A 21,060-nucleotide genomic window follows, 5' to 3' on the forward strand; every position below is an offset into this window, starting at 1 on the left:
GTGAATTAACAACTGTCCTTTTGGAGCTCTCAATCAAAAGCTGAGAAGGTCCACAACAAAATGACAGAAATAAACTAGCAGTCTCAGTAAGACTTCAAAGGAGCCTCAGCCCAGCTCAAGCTCTATTTACAGCAGCCCCTCACTCTCTGCCCAAATGAGAAAAAAAGCAAGCCTTCTCCGATGAAAGATATTGTCTGGAACTCTACAGTATTTGACACACTATCTGACATACAATCAAAACTCATCAGAAAAAGGGAAGAAATATGTGATTGGTAATTTAGAGGAAAAAGAAACAATAAATACAGATTTCAAATCTAGATACTATTGTTAGCATAAACTAAACTAACCATAATTAAAATATTTTAAAAAGCAGATTAGGAAAAATATGAAGAATTTAAACCAAAAAAACTCAGAATCTATAAAAACAAAGAACTAAAATTCCACTTTAGAACTAAAAAACTGTATGTATTTGATGTCGGAAATTCTTTGGGTATATTCAACACCATCCTGATAACAATGAAAGATGAAATTAACAAATTCAAAATAAAGGCCAAAAGACAATACCCACGCATGAGAAAAGAAGGCTAGAACAGAGTAGTGTGGAAAATACATGAGGAATTCATTTGAAAGGTACAACTTACACAGTTGTGGTCTGCAAAGAAAAAGAATCAGATGAGACTTTTCTAAAACTAATGAAAAAAATCAATCCCCAGATTTAGGAAACTCAGTAAATCCAAAAACAGAAAAACTACCAAGAAACCACACTTATGCAAGACAAAGTCTAACTACCAAAAAACAAAGAAAAAAACCACAAATACAGAAAATCTTGAAAGGAAACAAAAAAAGGGGAGAGAAGGCATTATCAAAGAAGCAAAAACAAGTCTTCAAGAAACTTTTCAACAGAAATGAAGATGTAAAAGACATGCTAAAGGTATCTTTAAAATGATGAAGGCAATATGAGCATGTGCACACACACACACACACACACAACACACACACACCTTCTAAACCTCTAACTGTACCAATCGCAAACTGGAGCCTATTATACAGAGTGAAGTAAGCCAGAAAGAAAAACACCAATACAGTATACTAATGCATATATATCGAATTTAGAAAGATGGTAACGATAACCCTGTGAGACAGCAAAAGAGACACAGATGTATAGAACAGTCTTTTGGGCTCTGTGGGAGAGGGAGACGGTGGGATGATGATTTGGGAGAATGGCACTGCTGCTGCTGCTGCTAAGTCACTTCAGTCGTGTCCGACTCTGTGCAGACCCCATAGACAGCAGCCCACCAGGCTCCCCCGTCCCTGTGATTCTCAAGGCAAGAGCACTGGAGTGGGTTGCCATTGAAACATGTATAATATCATATATGAAACAAATCACCAGTCCAGGTTTGATGCATGATACAGGATGCTTGGGGCTGGTGCACTGGGATGACCCAGAGGGATGGTATGGGGTGGGAGGGGGGTTCAGGATGGGGAACACGTGTACACTCCTGGTGGATTCATGTTGATGTATGGCAAAACCAATACAATATTATAATTAGCCTCCAATTAAAATAAATAAATTTTTTTTTAAAAAAGGAAATATACTTCAAAAGTGAAAGTGATTAGAGAATAACAATTAATGAGTGGACTTCACAAGACTGCTTTGTGACAATGTCAATATATAAAAATCATTTGAATCCCTACACACTAACTTTTAAAAAACACATAAAATAGTATTTATAAATAATATCATTTACAACAGTACCAAAAAAAAAATCAAATAGTTGAAAATAAATCCAATCCAAGATGTACTGGACCTATATACTAGAAACTATAATACACTGCTGAGGAAAATTGGAAAAAAAAAAAAAAAATCTAAGTAAGTTAAGATGTACCATATTCATGGATTAGGGGATTCAACATTGCAAACAGGTCAAATTCCACAAATTAATCTAAAATTCAATGCAATCCTAATGAAAATCTCAGTCAGAACATTTACGCACTCAGTCCCTCATGTGGCCCTCATCATACCCTCAAAAGAGAATGAGAGTGAAAAGCAAATACTGCGCTGCGTGTTACTATTGTTTTTTTAAAAAAAATTGCCCTTGCAGGGGCCTACATCACACGTGGCAAAGCACTAAACCATCCATGCCCCACTTGCCTAGAGGACTATTTCACACTTTCCTCTTCTCAAAGTTTACTCCCAACTACCGACCTTGCTTCTTAGATAAAAAAATTATTTAAACAGTTCTCACTACCTCCACCACTTCACCAAAGTTCAAGTATTATCTCTCGACCTTAACTGCTGCACTCGTCACTTACTGGTTTCCTTGCTTGCATGTTTACCACCCCAGTTCTTAACACGGTAGCTAGTGTGACCCTTTAAAACCGTAAGTCATATGATGTTTTACTACCCTGTTTAAAAGACTTCATGTCTTCTCATCTCCTCAAGGTAAAAGTGACTATCCTTATAACGGCTTCCAAGCCCAAGTCCATGTATTACGTGGCTCCTAACTCCATCTCTACTTGTGTCTTAGTTTCCCTTTGTTTTTCTTGGATAATACCAAGCCGGTTCCCACCACAGGACTTTGCACTTGGAATTTTCCTCACTCTGGATACTTCCTACAGAATGCCCTAACTTTCCCTATATAAACAGCAACTCTTTGGCCCCAACCTACTCAGTGTATCACTCCTATCATCCTTACTCTGTTTTGATTTTCCACATACCACCTATTATCTAGTGATATGCTATATATTATATACTGTCTTCTTAAATTTTCACTTTTCTACCAACTACCCACACCAACCCTCAAAATATAAGCTCAATAAATACAAATGATACTTGGCACATTTTAACTAATATAACCCAGTATTAAGAATGCACCTGGTACACTCCTGCTATCTAATACATATTTGACAAAACAACAAAGGAATGAATAAACCAAAGTTGAATAGAGAACTCAGAAATACATGCATGCGTGTGTATGTATGTGAGTATCCGACTGCAGTAGTAGTAAAATCAATAGTGAAAGATGAGCCGTTCAACAAGCACTACTAGAACAATCAAGCAGAAAACAAGTTTTTACATTTTAAGACCCCCAAAGGCCAAACTATAAAGGAAATCATGAGAAGACTGATATTATATTCATTTTGTACATTTCAAGACAAAAATTACACAAGCAGAATGACAAGGCACAGGATCAAGGATATTTAAAATAGTAAGATACCGTTTCACATTCACCTTCCGACACATAAAGAACTCTGAAGATATGGCAAGCGTAGATCTAGCAGAGTAATGGAAACTCAAATTATGCACTCTTAGAAGAGTGTAAACTGATTTAATTCTAAAGAGTAGTTGGTACTATCTCTACATTGAAAATGGATATACACACCTTAAGATCCAAAATTTCACTTAATACTTGAGTATTTAATTCAACTTGGAATCACCCTTCATTTCTTTATTCTTAATATATATGCACACTAGAATACCCAAGAATGTTCTTAACTGTTTTGTAAAGCTATACATCTTAAATGAGTATCAACATGACAATAAATGAATTATAGTATAAAAAATGAAATTATATACTAGAGAGTGGGTTTGCCTGGTGGTGCTAGTGGTAAAGAATCTGCCTGCAAACTCAGGAGACCTAAAAGACATGGGTTCCATCCCTGGGTGGCAAAGATGCCCTGGAGGAGGGCACAGCAACCCACTCCAATGTTCTTGCCTGGAGAATCTCATGGACAGAGGAGCCTGTTGGGCTACAGTCCAAAGGGTCACAAAGGGTCGGACAAGACTGAAGTGACTTGGGACGCATGCACACGTACCATAAAGAGAACCATGTAGATCCATATGTAACAACACGGCTAAACACACAAAAAACAATATTACAAAGAAAATATTGCAGGATAGTACTAGCAATACAACACTATCTATACAGGACAATGTTTTTCAAAGTATAGTATGGGATCCCTAGAAGTCCCTAATCAGGGTCATCATAAAACTAAAATGTTATTTGCCTTTTTCACTCTTGTTCTTTCTCAAGGATAAATGGACTTTTCCAGAGGCTGCATGCAGAAACAGCCATGATAGTCCAGCTGTCTTTTATTAAGCCTAATACTAAAAAGATTTGCAAAACAATGTAAAACAATGCTGCTATGTGTTTTTTTCCTTTTGTCATGGACAATTCAGTTATTCTTTCATTAAAATATTATGTTAATATATGTCTATTACTATTAAATATGTTAATATATATTAAATATTAGTTTAAATTTCAAATAAACAAATATTGATACACAGACATAATCCACATAAACAAATTCTTTGTGGTACTCAATAGCTTTTAAGAGTATAGAGGGGACCTAGAATAAAAATGTTTGAGAACTGCTGACATGGAATTAAAAATATACAGAACTAAAGCATGTAACAAGTATGTATAAATACATATATATCTCCTCATGTATACAAACTAGTCATACTACATATGCATAACAAGTAAATTCACAGATGGGACACATGGGGGGGTCACCTGGATCAGAATTAGAATGGGATGCTTTGCTGGCTTCAAATGTGGATTATCTTTTTTTTAAAGAAACAGAAAACTCAGATTTAGAGTAAATGTAGCAAAATGAGTTAGGTACATGCATGTTTGTCTTTCTATTTTATTAATTTTCCTGTATCATTGAAGCTTTGGGGACAGGAGCAATGTATCATTTCCTCTGTAATTTATTTTCTACAACAATTTCTTCCCTTTTAGCAACATTATTGTTTACCTTTCAATTCCTATGAAGTCCACCATTTTGCAAGTTGCTTCTCTCCCTAAAGTAGCAACTTAACAAACATATTAACTGAGATTTAAACTGCAGAAGTTTTTTCTCCTTTCTAAGTGAATATGAATTTTAAATGACAATGTCTGAAAGAATGATAAGAGTTTCAAGATGAAACTATGGATTTATAGAAGAGAGGCAAAAGGTGACATCACATGACTCACATCACGTAACATAAACCTGATGTTATTAAAAAGTTTCCATTTGATAAAAATTAATTTCAACATGAACCATAAAAGACACTAATATAAAGTCATCAAAATGCTGGTTTTAAATACTTTTCATCTATAAATATTTTATCTTTATGTATAGATTATTCCACAGGAAAACAGAATATTTCAAAGCTGAATATGTTCAGAGCAAATTATCAATGTGACAAAATTATTAATTTAGGAAGTAATGAGTCTCTGCTATATTCTAAGCCCTAGAGACATAAAGGTACAAGACAAAAAAGAACTCTGCTCATTCCAGAAACTAACTAGAAAGTCAAAGTATGCACAAAATAATTCCCAATCATGATAGACACTGGAAATTAAGACAGAAAGAAAGCAAAGTGGGATGATGTGATTTAAGAAAATGATTGGCTGGGGTGACTCATTGGACAAAGATAACTCTCCAAGGAGGAAACATTAAAGCTGGTACACCTAAGTGATATCTGAGCAAGTGGCCATACAGGTTGGCCAGAACGTGACCTATTATAGAACAATAATAAGGACAATGAGGATGAGGAACAAAGAACAAGGCTGAGAACAGTACAGGTCAAAGTCAATGGCTAGGGCAAGGGCCAGACCATGTAAAGCTTAGAATTTCTTATAAAGGTAATGAGAAGCTATCTGCAAGTTTTAAGCAGAGAAATAAGAAGATCTGATACCCTTAATCTGTGAAGATAAGAGGGATAACAGCAGCAAGAAGACCAGTTAGGACATCACTGCAAGGGATATGGGAGTAGCAGCAAAGGAGATGAAGAAAAATTGAGGTATTTATCTTGGAAACAGAACGGAAGTAGCTGACAGAATCGGGGAAGGGGAGGAGTGAAATTGGGGGATCAATGAGGACTCTCAGATTTTTTATGAAAATTAATGATTTTCTATTTGAAATATCATTTCCTTAATTTTTGGATTGTTAGTTTTTTCCACAAGAGTGGTATACCACAACCACCTCAAAGCTCAAGAGCTTAAAATAACAATATTTATACTTTGTCCTGTGTCCATGCATCTGTTGTATTCTAGGCTTAGAGTCAAGCTTTGAGTTGGGTCAGGTTTGCACACATCCCCCTCATCCTCTTGGGACCAACTAGCTGGCCAGAACATATCCTTCTCAAGGTGATGAGCCTCGAAGAGGAGCAGCCCAATCACTCGGGCACGTGCTAAGTCTCTGTTTGAATCACATCTACTAACTTCCCCCATATCACAAGGCTGAGCCAAAATCAAAAGGCAGAGTAGGATGCTTCTCTAGTAGAAGCACTGCAATATCATGTGGGAAAGACCAAGGATACATAGAGAGAACAAAAGCAAATAAAAGCAAATAATTCAATCCACAGCAATACCTACGTATTCACTTCTGGAATCTACGTATTCACTTCTGGAGTCACAACTATAAAAAGGTTACAAGTTCTTGAAACAGTCCAAATTGTTTTTCAAGATAGCCACAAATAAGATATAATTCTCTTAATTAATTCTTATTTTCATTAAGTAATTGCATGAACATTTTCAAATTCTACATTATTATCAAAGATTATTTAGCTACCCTGGGCTTCCTGGGTGCCACCTGTGTTAAAGAATCCGGCTGCCAATGCAGGAGACGTAAGAGAAGTGGGTTCCACCCTTGGGTCGGGAAGATCCCTGGAAATGGCAACCCACTCCTGTATTCTTGCCTGGAGAATCCAGTGACAGAAGAGCGTGGTGGGCTACAGTCCATGGGGTTGCAAAGAGGTGGACACGACCAAGCATCTGAGCACAGCATTTAGTTACATTACATGTGTTGTAGAAAAGAAAACAATAATACGGATATTTCTGAAATTAAGATAACACGAAAGAGAAGTTGGTTTGAAACTTAAAACAATTATATATAGTATAGTCAAGACAGGACTTTCCTGGTGGCTCAGATGCTAAAGAATCTGCCTGCAATGCAGGAGACCAGGGTTTGATCCTTGAGTGGGAAAGATCCCCTGGAGAAGGAAATGGCAACCTATTCTAGCATCCTTTGCCTGGGAAATGCCATTGACAGAGGAGCCTGGTGGGCCACAGTCCATGGGGTTGCAAAGAGTCAGACACACCTGAGAGACTAACACGCTAACACAAAGAAAGTCGTAAAATAACTAGAGGATAAAGACAGGCAACCAATCAGAACACACTTCAAAGATCTTTTTTAAGGCAAGAAGAGTATTTACTTATTTTACTTTATAAAGTCAAACCATTTCATTGTATAGAAACCATTGAAGCAAAATTGCTAAAAACAAAGTTAAAACTTAAAAAATCTGCAACCTATAACAAACAAAAAGGTCCATATTCTTACTAAGTATATTAAGTTCTTACTAAACAATAAGAAAAATGAGAATATTCTTATTCATATCTCTTATCAACTTTAACATTGTCTCATAAGCTTAAAAATATTTCCTGAAAGAATAAATGAGCTTAATGTGTTCTGGTGAAGTCTGGAAACATAATACATACTTTAGATGGAACAGAACCAAATTGTAAAGAACTTTTAAAGTCAAGTAGACAAATTTAAATTTGTTGTTTACATTATCACAGGCTCAGAGGAATGACCTAAAGAAAGCACTGTTTTACTTTGGTTAATTGGCCATTACCAAAAGGAATCACAATACAGAGATGCTAAGATTAAGAAGAGCACCTAGGAGGTGATGAATAAAAATTCTAGATTAGGGTAAAAGAATTCAAGAACCATTCCAAAAAAAAGATGAGATACCATAAGATAACAGAAAAAAAGAAAGAAAACTCTAGTGTCTACCCTGAGCAGTGCTTCTCAAACTTTAATGCGCACAGAATTCACTTGAAATCTTTTCAAAAGGCAGATTCACTTCAGTAATTTAAGATTCTGCTTTTATAATAACCTCCCAGGTTACACCAATATTGTTGATCTCATGATCATACTTTTAAACAGAAAGGGTTTAGAAAATAAGAGTAACTACGGAGCAACTTAGATAACGATCAAGCCTTATATTGTATGTTTGCTTACTGGCCTGTGTCCTTCCTTCTCAGCACTTAGCAAAGCTGCATTTTTTAACTTTTGTGATTATTTGTTCAATGTATTTCTCCCCACTTCTCAATGTCCTGTTTGGTTCACCACTTCAGTCCTATTATCTGCGCATTAGCACGCATCTGGCACACAGCAGGTGCTGACTTTTTGTTTAAGAAATAAATCGGTGTCTATGAATAGAAATGCTAAAAGAGGTGATGGGTTGAACAGAGGAAGGTAGGTGAGGGACACTCCAGTGAAAAGATATATGTTGATTAGAATTAAGAGAAAGGCTGTTGATGTAGACTGGATTGCTATCATGTTAGACATAAGCATTGGTAGCCATGTAAGTAGATTACTGAAGGAGTATAAACAATGGAGACGACCTAAAGAGGCTCTGCTGGACAGCCACAGAGAACCTAGAGAAAGTCCCATCAGAGAATACAGTCAGACAGAGGATTCTGAATAGAAGAAAACACTAATAATGAAAAAAAATTACTAACATATATCATCTAAGGCTAAAGATAGACTAAAAGTGGATTCAGAAGCTTTTAGGCTTAAACATCTTTCTGTAAATATGTAGATATCAGATTTAGTAGTTAAGAGTATTAGTTAAGAGTATAAGTAGTCTTAGATATACAAAACAGATAATGGAAAGGAACTATTTTGCCCTGAAAATACCCCACCACTGAGGGTAAGAAGGAAGAACACACTCCAGTCCCATTCCGTCCTGTGCCCCTTTGTTGAGTTTGCCAAAAACACTTGGAGTCAGTTGAGACTGAAGATAGACGTCTGGCCATGTAAAACTATCTGGACCAATGCCACAGTCATACATGCTAAAGAGCAGACATCAGGTTAATAAATTAATAATCACTATACCAGCCTGGTCTGCATTTAACACTCACCTAAATGATGTAACATGTCAATTTCCTTTCTTAGGCAAGAGCTTCAGCTGTCCTTCAATCAGGTTCAAACACATTCTAGATACGTAAGTAGCAGTATTTATTCACTCAAACAATACTCAAACAGCACTTACGATATGCAAAATGCCGTTCAAAGTGCTATTCTAAACATAAAATATTAATCAGCCATGAATAATGTTATGAAGAAACATATGCCTAATAGAGGAGATAAAAAAACATGTATGCATAAGTAATTACAAAAGAAGTTAAGAATCTGAAGAGCTATAAGGGAAGAAGTACAAAATGTTTAAGAAGGAGATAAAAAAATTAGAAAGAAAATTCCACTATTCAAGGATTCCTATTCAACATAAGGAACAAATGTCAGAGTCCAGTCTTCTAGCTCCCAATCTTTTTCTAACAAGCCATTGTTACCTTTCAGCACTTTTCATAAAATTTTTCTGCTAAACTCTCAAAGTTTAGAGTCGTTCATCCTTAATTCATCACAACTTTATTCCATTTATACTTAATTTGAGGGTACCACTGAAGATGTTCAATAATTCTTATCAACATTACCTGTAGCTCAGATGGCAAAGAATCTGCCTGCGACGCAGGAGACCCAGATTTGACCCCTGGGTTGGGAAGATCCCTCGGAGAAGGGAATGGCAGCCCACTCTGGTATTCTCGCCTGGATACCTCCCATGGACAGAGAAGCCTGGTGGGCTACAGTCCATAGGGTCGCAAAGAGTCGGACACGACGGAGCGACTAACACTACTGCGACTATCAATGTTTCAAAGAACAAAATCTTTTTACCCAACTTGGAAAATTGACATCACACAGAAAGTTCACATCTGGCCTTGCCTATTGTTAATCAGAAATAAAAGAAAATAATATCTACTAGGAACAAAGCTTTGTACTTCCACTCCACATCCATCTATCTCTCCAAAAAGACCCTAGCCTTGTGTGTGTGTGTGGGGGGGGGGGGGTGCGGGGAGGAGGATGTCAAGGACCATGATAGTAAGGCTCAGAAAGAAGTTTTCTGATTGAAAAAATAACCATCTTTCATTGTGCTTCTGAACCAATCACAGGATCTAAAACCACTAACCCCTCCCTCATTCCTTAACTTGATCCTTTGGTCAAAAACAACTAGAATTTGTTTTACGGTTATAGGACTACTAGGAAACTCTACCGCTAACTCTAGAAAAGTCAACTCAACAGAAAATGCAAAGTTTTCCCATATGAGCCTGAAACGGGAGGCAGAACGAAATAAATCAGCGTTTGGTTCTCTAAACAAGTAAAAACATAACGGTTGTCATCTTAGTTCCATCAATAGAAATAGAAGAAATATATATATTCTAAGTGTAGTAACAACAGCTTTGCACTTTAACCAGTGAAGAAAGAAAAATGGAAAAGAACAAAAATAAGAAATTAATGTGTCTTCTTTCATCCTTCCCTTTAACGGATGATCCAATCCCATCAGTGTTAAAATGTGTGTGCTGCATCTATACAATAGCAAGTATTTACCCAAAGTATTATTTTTTTATAGAAATAAGATAAATGTTAGCGTTAACAACTTAAAACTCCATGAAGATGGTGTATTTTGTCTGTTCTACTCACTAATTCATCTATAGCTGAACTCTACCTAACAGAGAGACAGTTCGAAATAAATATCTGTAGCTGAACTGTGCTTAAAACATAAAAAGCTCTCAATAAACATTTGCTGTAAGAATGAATGAATGGATGTCAGAAGAAATTTCTTGACAACTAAATCTCAGAATCAACAGAGTTTACTCTACTATGTCAGAAAAAAAGTAGGAATATTTAACTAAACATGAAGTTACTTTCATCATGAAGAAAATGTGATTTCAAAAAACTGGTAATTAACAAGTTACTACTTAACTATGTGACTCCATGTAAGAAGTTAGTTTGCAGCACTGCATATTGTATCCAGTATCATTACAGGTAAAGGATAAAAAAATTAGGAAGTAAAACTGAAGAAAAGTAGATAAAAAGCATCAATTACCGAATCACTCTGAAATTCCCCCAATTTTATAGATCTGTGAAGAACTATATCAAATTTCTATTTAATTATTTCACACATAAATATATGAAGTCATCAATATTAATTATCCAGTGTTAATGTTAAGAAAGTTACAATACACAACCTGGTTTAGGAGATTGCTTTTGTCAAAACCGAAAAAAACAATTACTTTTCTTTGTTTACATTTTATCTCCCATCATGTTATGATTAACTACATCCATCTCTGTCTCCCTCAAAATATTGTTTAACTCTTTGAAAATAAGGACCTTTTGCTCCATTGTCTACTTGTTTAATTACATCTATCCCTGCCTAAATAAAATATATGCCTATTAAAATTCTCCAAAGGATTTATTTAACAAGTCAATCAAACACCAGTAAAACCCACAATAAAATCTTAACTATTTGTCCAAAAGCTGAGATCTAGATCATCTAATGTCATAGACTATGTAAAACTATCTTTTTAACTTTTAAGTATGTTCTTGTCTGCATTTGACGATGGTTATATTACTGCTTCACAGTCTCAAAGAAACATGCAGCTCTACGAATGATCAAAAACAGCTTTTCCAATACCAAGGGGTCACGGTGAAGATCGCTCAGTCGAGTCTGACTCTTTGCAACCCCATGGACTGTAGCCTACCAGGCTCCTCTGTCCATGGGATTTTCCAGGCAATAGTACTAGAGTGGATTGCCATTTCCTTCTCCAGGGACCTTCTCGACCCAGGGATCGAACCCGGGTCTCCCACATTGTAGACAGACACTTAACCTTCTGAGCCACCAGGGAAGTCCCACCAAGGGGTTACCTAGTTTATTTAATGACTCAATTGTGCATGCTCAGTCTCAGTCATGCCTGACTCTATGAAACCGCATGGAATGTAACCTGCCAGGCTCCTCTGTCCATGGGACTCTCCAGGCAACAATACTGGAGTAGGTTGCCATTTCCTCCTCCAGGGATTTTCCTGGCCCAGGGACTGAACCTGTGTCTCCTGTGTTTCCTGCATTGGCAGGCAGATTCTTTTCCACTGAGCCACTTGGAAGCCCACTGATTCACTACTTAAGTGAAAAAGAAAGTGACCCAAGTTTTTGAAAGACCCAGTAGAAAACCATAAGAGTACCAGAATGGTACAAGTAGAAACACTAGACTTTCCCTCCCCAAGTACAGACTGGGAATACAAAATGATTAGATCCTTCTGTCAATCAGAAAGCCAATACTGATGTGGTTTTTACACAGAGCTGTATATCTGCTTCTTATTCACCTTCAATTAGTAACTAAAATTCACCCAGTGGGGGAAAAATGTAGAAAACGATCTGAGTAGAAGGATCTTTTTAAAGAAATCTCTGCTACTATAGAGAAAGATTTACTCATGATCAGAATATATCAAAAATATACAGTTATTAGACTTGATTTTAAATATTTTAAAGTATTAAAATTTTACATAATTTATTTAACTAATTTCAATCAAACTACATAATTACATACTTTTAAAGTTCGACTTAGACTAAGCTTTTCGAAACACTTTCTAAGATTTCAATAAATCCACAATTCATGAAATTACTTATCGGAAATGAAAATTCAGCTCTTCAACGAGTGACAGCACCTCCAGAAAAAGTAGTAAGTCAAGAGGAAAAGATTTGTTTGTGCACACTTAAGTCTCGTAAAAAGTAGAGTTTAATATTCAGGTTTGCATTATTGATTATTCCATATTGAACACTGTCCATCAAGCTTGGCATCTCAAATTTGTGATACAGGTATTGCCTAACAGATTTGCTCATTAATCTCAGAATGATATAACAGTTCTGACCCTGATTTTGATGGCTAACAGCAGAAGAAAACAGATTTGCCCTGAGTTTTACTGGATGGCACTCACATGTTAAAAAGTCTGCAAGAATATCACACCTCTCTAAGTTTCTTCAGTGCTTCACACCTGTTATTAAATAAGTAAAAGATAATACTTTTAATTAATATCCCTACAATACAGAGCTTAAATTTTGTTTCCTTCAACATTCAAAGTATACAAGTGTTTCACAACCACAGATTATCCCCAAATACACAATTAGAGTAAAAGTACTGGCAAAGTTAAGAAAAAATACAAAACACCAAAAAAAAAAAAAAAAAAAACTTTAATTTTTTCAAAGAAACAGAACACCATGACCATGACTTATTTGTTACCTTTTAAATGCTTCTGCTGGGTTTCTCTCACATTCCCCGGGCTGTAGGAGGCTTTGAACTGCTGGATCCCTTAGTTTGTCTTCATATCCTTGGAGTAGTCCACTACGGCAGATCTGAGCAACCAGACCTCTAATAAACCCTCCAACACACAAAGTATCAGAGTCCTGAGCTTTGCAGAAATGAAAGGCCAACGCCTGGCGATGTAAACCTCTCTGCAAGCTTGTAGGTGAACTTGGCCACAAGAGTTCAGTGCATAAGGCTGTCTTGCCACTGCCAGGCCCTCCTACCAGTAACACACCCCAGGCAGCTCCTTTCCCAGAGACAACACTAGCATTATTCCCAGAATTCATTACAAGGGGTGGTGTGTTGACAGCACTGTTGCAGCAGTTAGTCTTCTCCTGGAGGCAATGCTGAAGCTTGTGGAAAACCCACTCCCTACAGTAAAACTGCTTCCCCTGCAGTAAACTCGTTTGAGCCATTTTGCAGACTTTCTCTTCCCAAGGGTTAGTCATAATAGGTTTCTTATCGTTAACATTTGCTAGCATCTGGGTACATCAACACAGGTCTTTACATCCATTTGGACAGAACTTGCATATTAAGTTGACTTTGAATGGCAGAGTAACCAGTTACAGTAAAATTCAACAGCCACAGAGTCCATCTGCCAACAGAATGTGTGTGACTTTATTTGGCTCTTTATTCCTGATAATCAGCAGAGAATATATGTTTATATTAATTGTTGAACTGGTGGAAAACTGCCTGTTTCCGAACCTTGGCCACACTTTTCCTATATCTTGATGGGTCGCGTAACTCCATGGTTACATCTGGAGTTTATGTGACTGTGGATATTTCAAGTATGCAGATGAGACAATACATCTGGAAAACTGAAGAGAAAGCCCAGTCTTTCAATTTGTATAAAATGCTTCTCCAGATTTCCAGCGTTAACTCTGTATCTGAAAATTAGATGCAGAAAAACGTATCCATTACAGTTAAATGCTATCAAAGGGATTAAAATTATACAGTAGATTGTTAGTGCTATACTTCTGGTTGAAGGATAGTCAAAGTACTAGACCCTGCAGGTTTTAGGTATCTGGACAACTGCCAGAGAGGGAACTGTTTCAGATTACTGTCTCTTATGTGGCAAAAATGGCAAACCACTGTTAACATCTTCTTAATTCAAAGCATTCATAAAATGAATTTTTCAAGATAGATTCTTAATGAACCTGTTCACAGGTTTCTGCGTTTAAGATGTCTAGGTAATCAATAATTCCCACTAGCAACTAAAATAAAACAAAAATACCTTCGTGCAAAATATCACATGATAAAAAGCTCATTTGTCAAAGAATACAATTATCCAGTTACAGTAATCTCAAAAACTCATACACTTCATCTTTGGCACTTTTAAAAAGTTGGATAACTACACCAAAATCATAATTACATTTTCCTTTCTGTATTTCTCTTCCTCTAGAGTTAGGCTTCCCAAACAGCTACATTTGAATCAAGTTACCCTGGATTTTTAAAACCTCACTGTAGAAAGGAGAAATAAAGACTTTAGGCACATGCAGTATCATCCTTAACTCTAGCCAAAAAGGTCTTTCCGACAAGCTTGGCAGAATAGCGCCAGGTAGGGAAGCTCTATGAACTTGCACTGACCAGCTAGTCAAAGGGTTCTGTTGACTGGCCACACTCCTTTGTTGATAGGTTGCAAAATCTAGCGGATGATTATCAGGGTTGCGGCTGAATGGGAACGGGTTAAAAAGAAAAAGGGGAAGGGGGTGAGCTTACAGGAGTGATAAAATCCAAACACAAGTACTACGCGAATCCTTCTTTCCTCTGCGCCAAAGAGGAAGGTTTCGGAGAGGGGGTGAGGCATGAAATCTACTACTGTGGCCGGAGAAAAGGCTGCTGGGGAGAAATCCTTCCAGGCAGGAAAGGGATAAGGAATAGATGGCTTGAGCTGGTGGGTGTTTGCCTACAGTTCCGGCCTCTAGTTCAGCTGATAGACAAAAGGAACTCCGGGATTCCCAGCGACAGGAACCTCCTTCGGGTTCAGTGGCCCCAAGGAGCCACAGGAGGGCCACCTCGGAGAGGCCACGGACCGAAGTGCAGCCTCCACACTGAGATCTTCCTTCCAGAAGGCTGGGAACGCCTAGACACCCGCCCCGCCCCGAGATCGGGGTGTGTCCTCTGAAGGGGGAAGGGGTGCCCGACGTCCTCGCCAATCCTAGATGTAGGGTCGCTTCGGGTCGGTGTCCAGCTCCGCGCCCCCAACCTCGGGCGCTGCTCCCGCCCCCGCCCGGCCCGCCGCGGAACGAAGCGAGAAGTCGGGTCTGGAGCCCGGGGCTGAAAAGGCTGGATGGGTGGGTGAGGTCCGAGCCCAGCCACAGCCCCCGACATTCCGACCTGAGGGTGGGGCCTCGTTTGCACCGCCGCTGCCGCCGCCGCCCCTCGGTTACCTCGGTCCCGGCTGCTGCCGCCGCCGCCGCCGCTGCGGAGTCTCAGTCTCAGACACTTGCTTTGCTGAGAAGCCACCGCCGCCAGCGCTCCCTGAACTCTCACTGCAGCCGCCTCCTCAGCCCGGCCCGGAGAACGCTCCCGGCTCCAGATCCTCCTCTTGGCCCCCGGCAACTGCCAGTTCCAGCTGCCCCAGCAGCTCCGCCGTGCTCCTCCCAACCCCCACTGGCCAACCGCCGCCGCTGCCGCCGCCGCCGTCAGGGCAGTGACTGTCTCAGGCAGCCCGGGACCGGCCGGCTCCGCCCCGCCCCGCGGCCCCGCCCTCTCTGCCTAGGCCCCGCCCCTCCCGGCCGCCCGGCCTTTCTTCGGCCGCCGGCTCCGCCCCCTGCCTCGCCCCTCCCCCACTGTACCGTCCGGTCGCCGCTTGTGCCTGGGTGTGTGCGGCCGCTGGGGACCGGCTGCTTTGCACCGCTGGGAGACCTCTCTGAGGGCTGCCTGGCGGCTCCGCCTTTCTCGAGGATGGGGGCGGAGAAGGGGGCGGGGGCTGCGTTCTCACGTCCCCGAGCTCACGCGAGTCGCTGCCCCCACCCACCCCGTCACCACTCGGCCCTGAGCCTTCCTTTGTCTTCCTGTCTGAGGGACTCGCTGGCTTTTGGGGCCGCTGCTAGGAGGGGCACTTGAGCTGGGAGAGTTGCCCCATGCCACTCCCTTAACCTTTTTGTCCCCAAAGGGCACTCCAGGCCGGTCCTTTTCTTCAGTCATCCCGGTCCCCGTTCAATCTATTAAATTCCGGTGATGGTTTAACTTTCTCGATCTGGGACTAAAAGAAACAAGTAATGACGGGGAAGGAGGTTGTGAAAACTAAAAATAGTAGGGATTTGGGGCTATGTTCCTACTTGCCTCATGTAAAGGACATGGCCTCCATCAGATCTAGTTGAAAGCTATCACTATTGGATCTCAGGCAGCTAGCTTCCCTTCTGGACAGATTGATTACTCGCAGAGGCCTCTACGGGAGAAAAAGACCGCGATCGAGGTCAGAATGCAGAATAAGATGAACTGCCCTGGAGGACCTGACCACAAGCAGTTACTTTTGAACTAGATGAGCCAGTTTGCATTCACGTGAACCTGGATTAGATTCCAAATTTCTGCTGGGAAAGTACTGTGAACTAATAGATTAGGAAATGTAGTAACTTTTTTATTATTTATGCTAAAACCATCAGCTCTCCTCCCAGCTTCCATTAATTTAAATAGTCTTCTATCTTAAATGCTGAACCAGTCTCCCATCTGTTTTTAGGAATTTCGAAGTATAGCTGTCACTCTTAACTAGAAAAATGGACTGTACTTATGCTTACTCTTCCATTCTGTTTATTCTCAGGCTATCTATGGCAGTTGAGGTTTGTTGACCTTTAATTTTAATGCACTTGTTGCAAATTCTGAGGTTTTTCCCCGGAACAAAGCAAAGAGTATAAATTCACCAGAATTAGTGATAAAATATGATTTTTAAAAAGATACAACTTTGATATGCATTTTGCTTAAGCCGTTTTAATTACCGCTTAACTTGTCATACATTATTGCCATTGGAATAATGACTCCAGTTTCATGGTTGTAAAATTATATGTTTAGGGGAAATTTAAAGAGTCGGACACGACTGAGCGACTGAACTGAACTGAACTGATGTACATCGTATAATCATTTCCATTAAACTATTTGTTAATATATTAATTAAAATAATTTCTGTCCAATAGAGAAGTTACACAAACTTTTGGTTTACTGAGCCTGTTTTTTTCAGTTAACTATCATGGAATGCTGTTTTAAATACTTCAGCAATAACTAAGCTATAATCTCAGACTCATTTAGACTTTTTTTCCTTTAACGTTTATTGCACATTTCATTTTTATGACTTTTTGCTTTCCCTAATAGAAAAATTTCTGAAAAAGAAGGGACTATGCGCTCCACACCCTTGTAGGTTTGTAGCAAGTTTCCCTGCATGTAAAGCATGTCTCTTCTTTTATTCCACACTCAACTTACATAGAGACTTCTACACACATGGTATTGTGTTGGATGCTGCTGCTGCTAAGTCGCTTCAGTCGTGTCCGACTCTGTGCCACCCCATAGACAGCAGCCCACCAGGCTCCTCTGTCCCTGGGATTCTCCAGGCAAGACTACAGGAGTGGGTTGCCATTTCCTTCTCTAATGCATGCATGCATGCTAAGTCACTTCAGTTGTGTCTGACTCTGTGCGACCCCATGGACAGCAGCCCACCAGGCTCCTCTGTCCATGGGATTCTCTAGGTAAGAATACTGGAATGGGTTGCCATTTCCTTCTCCCACTGTGTTGGGCATAATGATAACTTACAGAAATGGACAGACATAGTTTCTTCAAGTCTGGGAGGCTGTCGCAAGGCAAAGGTAACTTGGGACTACTCTAGCCATTCTTGCTTTTCAGAACATCCATTTATTTTACCAGTTTTTATATGAAGCAATGATGTTTTTTAAGCTCTTTCAGACTCCTCGTGGCCAAATTACTGTCTTGGTCACCCAAAGGTGGAAGTCTCCGCTGTTGAAAAAAAAGTCATATGGTGGCTCACGTAGTAAAGAGTCCACCTGCAATGCAGGAGACCCAGGTTTGATCCCTGAGTCCAGAAGGTCCCGTGGAGAAGGGAATGGCAACCCAGTCTAGTATTCTTGCCTGCAGACTTCCATGGACAGAGGAGCCTGGCAGGCTACTGACCATGGGGTCACCAAGAGTCAAATACAACTGAGCAACTAACACTTTCATTTTTTGTATATGGTTTAGTGGGCCTATTAATTGACCCAGCTGGGATATTTTTTGAGAACAGAAGGAACTAATAAAAACAAAACTAGGTAGTTCTTAGGTATACTTATCTGCTGACCAAAAATTTGGTTCAATTATATTTGGTAGAGTTACTAAATAGTTCTATTTAAACATTATTTTTCAAAAAGTAACAATAAAATATATATTAAAACATAAATATGTATTTACCTACCAGATTTTACAAAATGTCTTTTTATAAATTACCTGAATGCTATTTTTAGCATTTGTACTTACTTTCAGTACATTTTCACATACTTTAATCGATTTCTTAGCATACTTTCTCCACCACCAAATACTGGTATTTTTCTAAAAAATACATTTTCTTAAATACAATTTTCCTTTTTTTAATTTATTCATAAAATTGCCTGAAATCTTCATGGTTACATAAACAATATGTCATTGCCATCTTCAACGAATGCTTCTCTGTAGAACATATTTTTTTAACTTTTTATTTTGTATTGGAGTATAGCTGATTGACAATGTTGTGATAGTGTCAGGTGGATAGCAAAGGGAGTCAGCCATATATATACATGTGTCCATTCTCTTCCAAACCCCCTCCCTTCCAGGCTGCCACATAACACTGAGCAGAGTTACCAGTGCTTTACAGTAGGTCCTTGTCGGTTATTCATTTTAAATATAGCAATACGTACCTGTCCATCCCAAACTCCCTAACTAACCCTTCCCCCATCCTTCCCCACCTCTAACCATAAGCTCATTCTAAGTCTGTGAATCTGTTTCTGTTTTGTAAATTCATTTGTATCATGTCTTTCTAGATTCTGCACATAAGGGATGTCATACGATGATTCTGCTTCTCTCTCTGACTTCACTCAGAATGATAATCTCTACACCATAATGTTTTTAGTTGAAAATTTTCTAAGTACCAAGGTACCTAGTAAGTTCAAAGCAAGCTCTGATTTTAAAAAATATATTATTATTATATTCTTTATATTGAAATGTACAAATTTTTCAGCTAAAATCTTTTTACAGGTATGTCTTTTTTAAAACTTTCAGTAGCATCTCTCAACAAATATTTTCTCAAAACGAAGCTCCTTATATAAATTTTGTTTATGTTGATGGCTTCAATTAAATTTAGATATCTCAAAATTATAAGTCTTCTGGTTTTTAACCCATATGGATACAAAATATAATTTTATCCAGTTAAAAACAGCACCTTTTTAACTGGATCAAAAGATTCTCCCTACAAGTTGAGATATTCCAAAGCCCATCGATAAATTTGAAAACTAGGTGTTTTACAATATTTGTACAGTCATGTAATACATTTAATTTCTTCTTTGATTGGTAGAGAAAAATTTCAGTTCTTCCTATTTAAAATCTTTGTAATTACAATTCTTTAAAAAGCTGCGGAAGACAAATACTTTGATTTTAAAGTTTCAGTGATTTTAAATAAAATGCTGTGAAAATTTAAAGGACTCATTTTAGGCCTCTAATTAGTGTAGGTCACTCAGGTTGATTTACAGAGTAATTCATTTTATTAAATTGAAATAGAGTTGCTATGCAATGTTATATTAAATATAACAATGTAATTTTAGTTTAGGTGTACAATATTCAACATTTTTATAGATTGTATTTCATTTAAAGTTATTACATAAAAATGGCTATATTTTCCTGTGCTGTACAATATATTCTTGTTGTTTATCTATTTTATACATAGTAGTTTGTGACAAAGTAATTAAGAACATCACTGCAGTCTTTCAGATTCTATCACAAATTTAAAGAACTCTTTGATTGTACAGGAGCATTCAGTCTTGATATATGCTCTATTACAGGGTGATTCAGTCTCTGTTTCGCATGTTTCAGACATACCTTAACTTTACTTTTCTGCATTTACCACTGATTCTCAGAAGTGGCAGCCTGGGGGGTTCATGAACATCTAAGGTGGCAGCAGCAGGCTAGGGCACACCTGACTAGCACACCAAGTACCTGGTAGGATCAGCAGGCTTGAAAGCTTCGCTGGTTACTCCCAAGACCAGGAGTTAGACCACTCTCCTGGTGGCTCAGATAGTAAAGAATCTGTCTGTAATGCAGGAGACCCAGGTTCAATCCCTGAGTCAGGAAGATCCCCTGACAGAGAAGGGGATGGCTATCCACTCCAGTATACTTACCTGGGAAATCCCATGGCCAGAGGAGCCTGGCGGGCTACAGTCCATGGGATCACAAAGAGTTGGGCACAATTAAAGCAAATGAGCAGTCTCTCCTATCAAGCTGAGTTTTGTTTTTTCAGCTAGTATCCTGCTCACTGTCCCTGAAAGGAAGGGGTAAGTTATTTTGCATCTGGAAAGAATCCGGAAAAAGTTATTGCTGGCCGTCTTTCAGGTTTCCCCACACATTTAAAGAACTCTGTTCATTGCTAATGTATCTCACACACTATTAAACATGACCATGGCAGAAGCTGGAAATAAATATGAAGGTCTACCAAACCCATGCCAGGTTATTTTAATACTGCTATTAATAACAGTGCTTGGTTTACACAAACCTGCGCAAGTTATGTTAGTTATGTTAATTGGGCTTGACGTGGTACTAGACTATAGAAAGTCTTTGATTGACAGAGTAAGCATAATGATAGGAACATCCGGCTGTGGCTGCCCTCTTAAATACCCTTCTTAAAAGAATGCTTATTTGAGTCTTACATGTT

General features: G+C 38.7%; 1 protein-coding gene across 1 annotated transcript in view; it reads right to left on the reverse strand.

Moving 5' to 3' along the window:
• Positions 1 to 15,906, reverse strand: part of ANKRD50 (ankyrin repeat domain 50) — a 37,523-nt gene extending 21,617 nt beyond the window's left edge. The window contains 2 exon segments of the mRNA XM_018061515.1: positions 13,122 to 14,071; positions 15,575 to 15,906. Of these exon segments, the coding sequence (XP_017917004.1) occupies positions 13,122 to 13,666 (545 nt within the window). The 5' untranslated portion in view covers positions 13,667 to 14,071; positions 15,575 to 15,906.

Source organism: Capra hircus, chromosome 17 (genome assembly GCF_001704415.2).
Source record: "Capra hircus breed San Clemente chromosome 17, ASM170441v1, whole genome shotgun sequence".
NCBI classification, from domain to species: Eukaryota; Metazoa; Chordata; class Mammalia; order Artiodactyla; family Bovidae; genus Capra; species Capra hircus.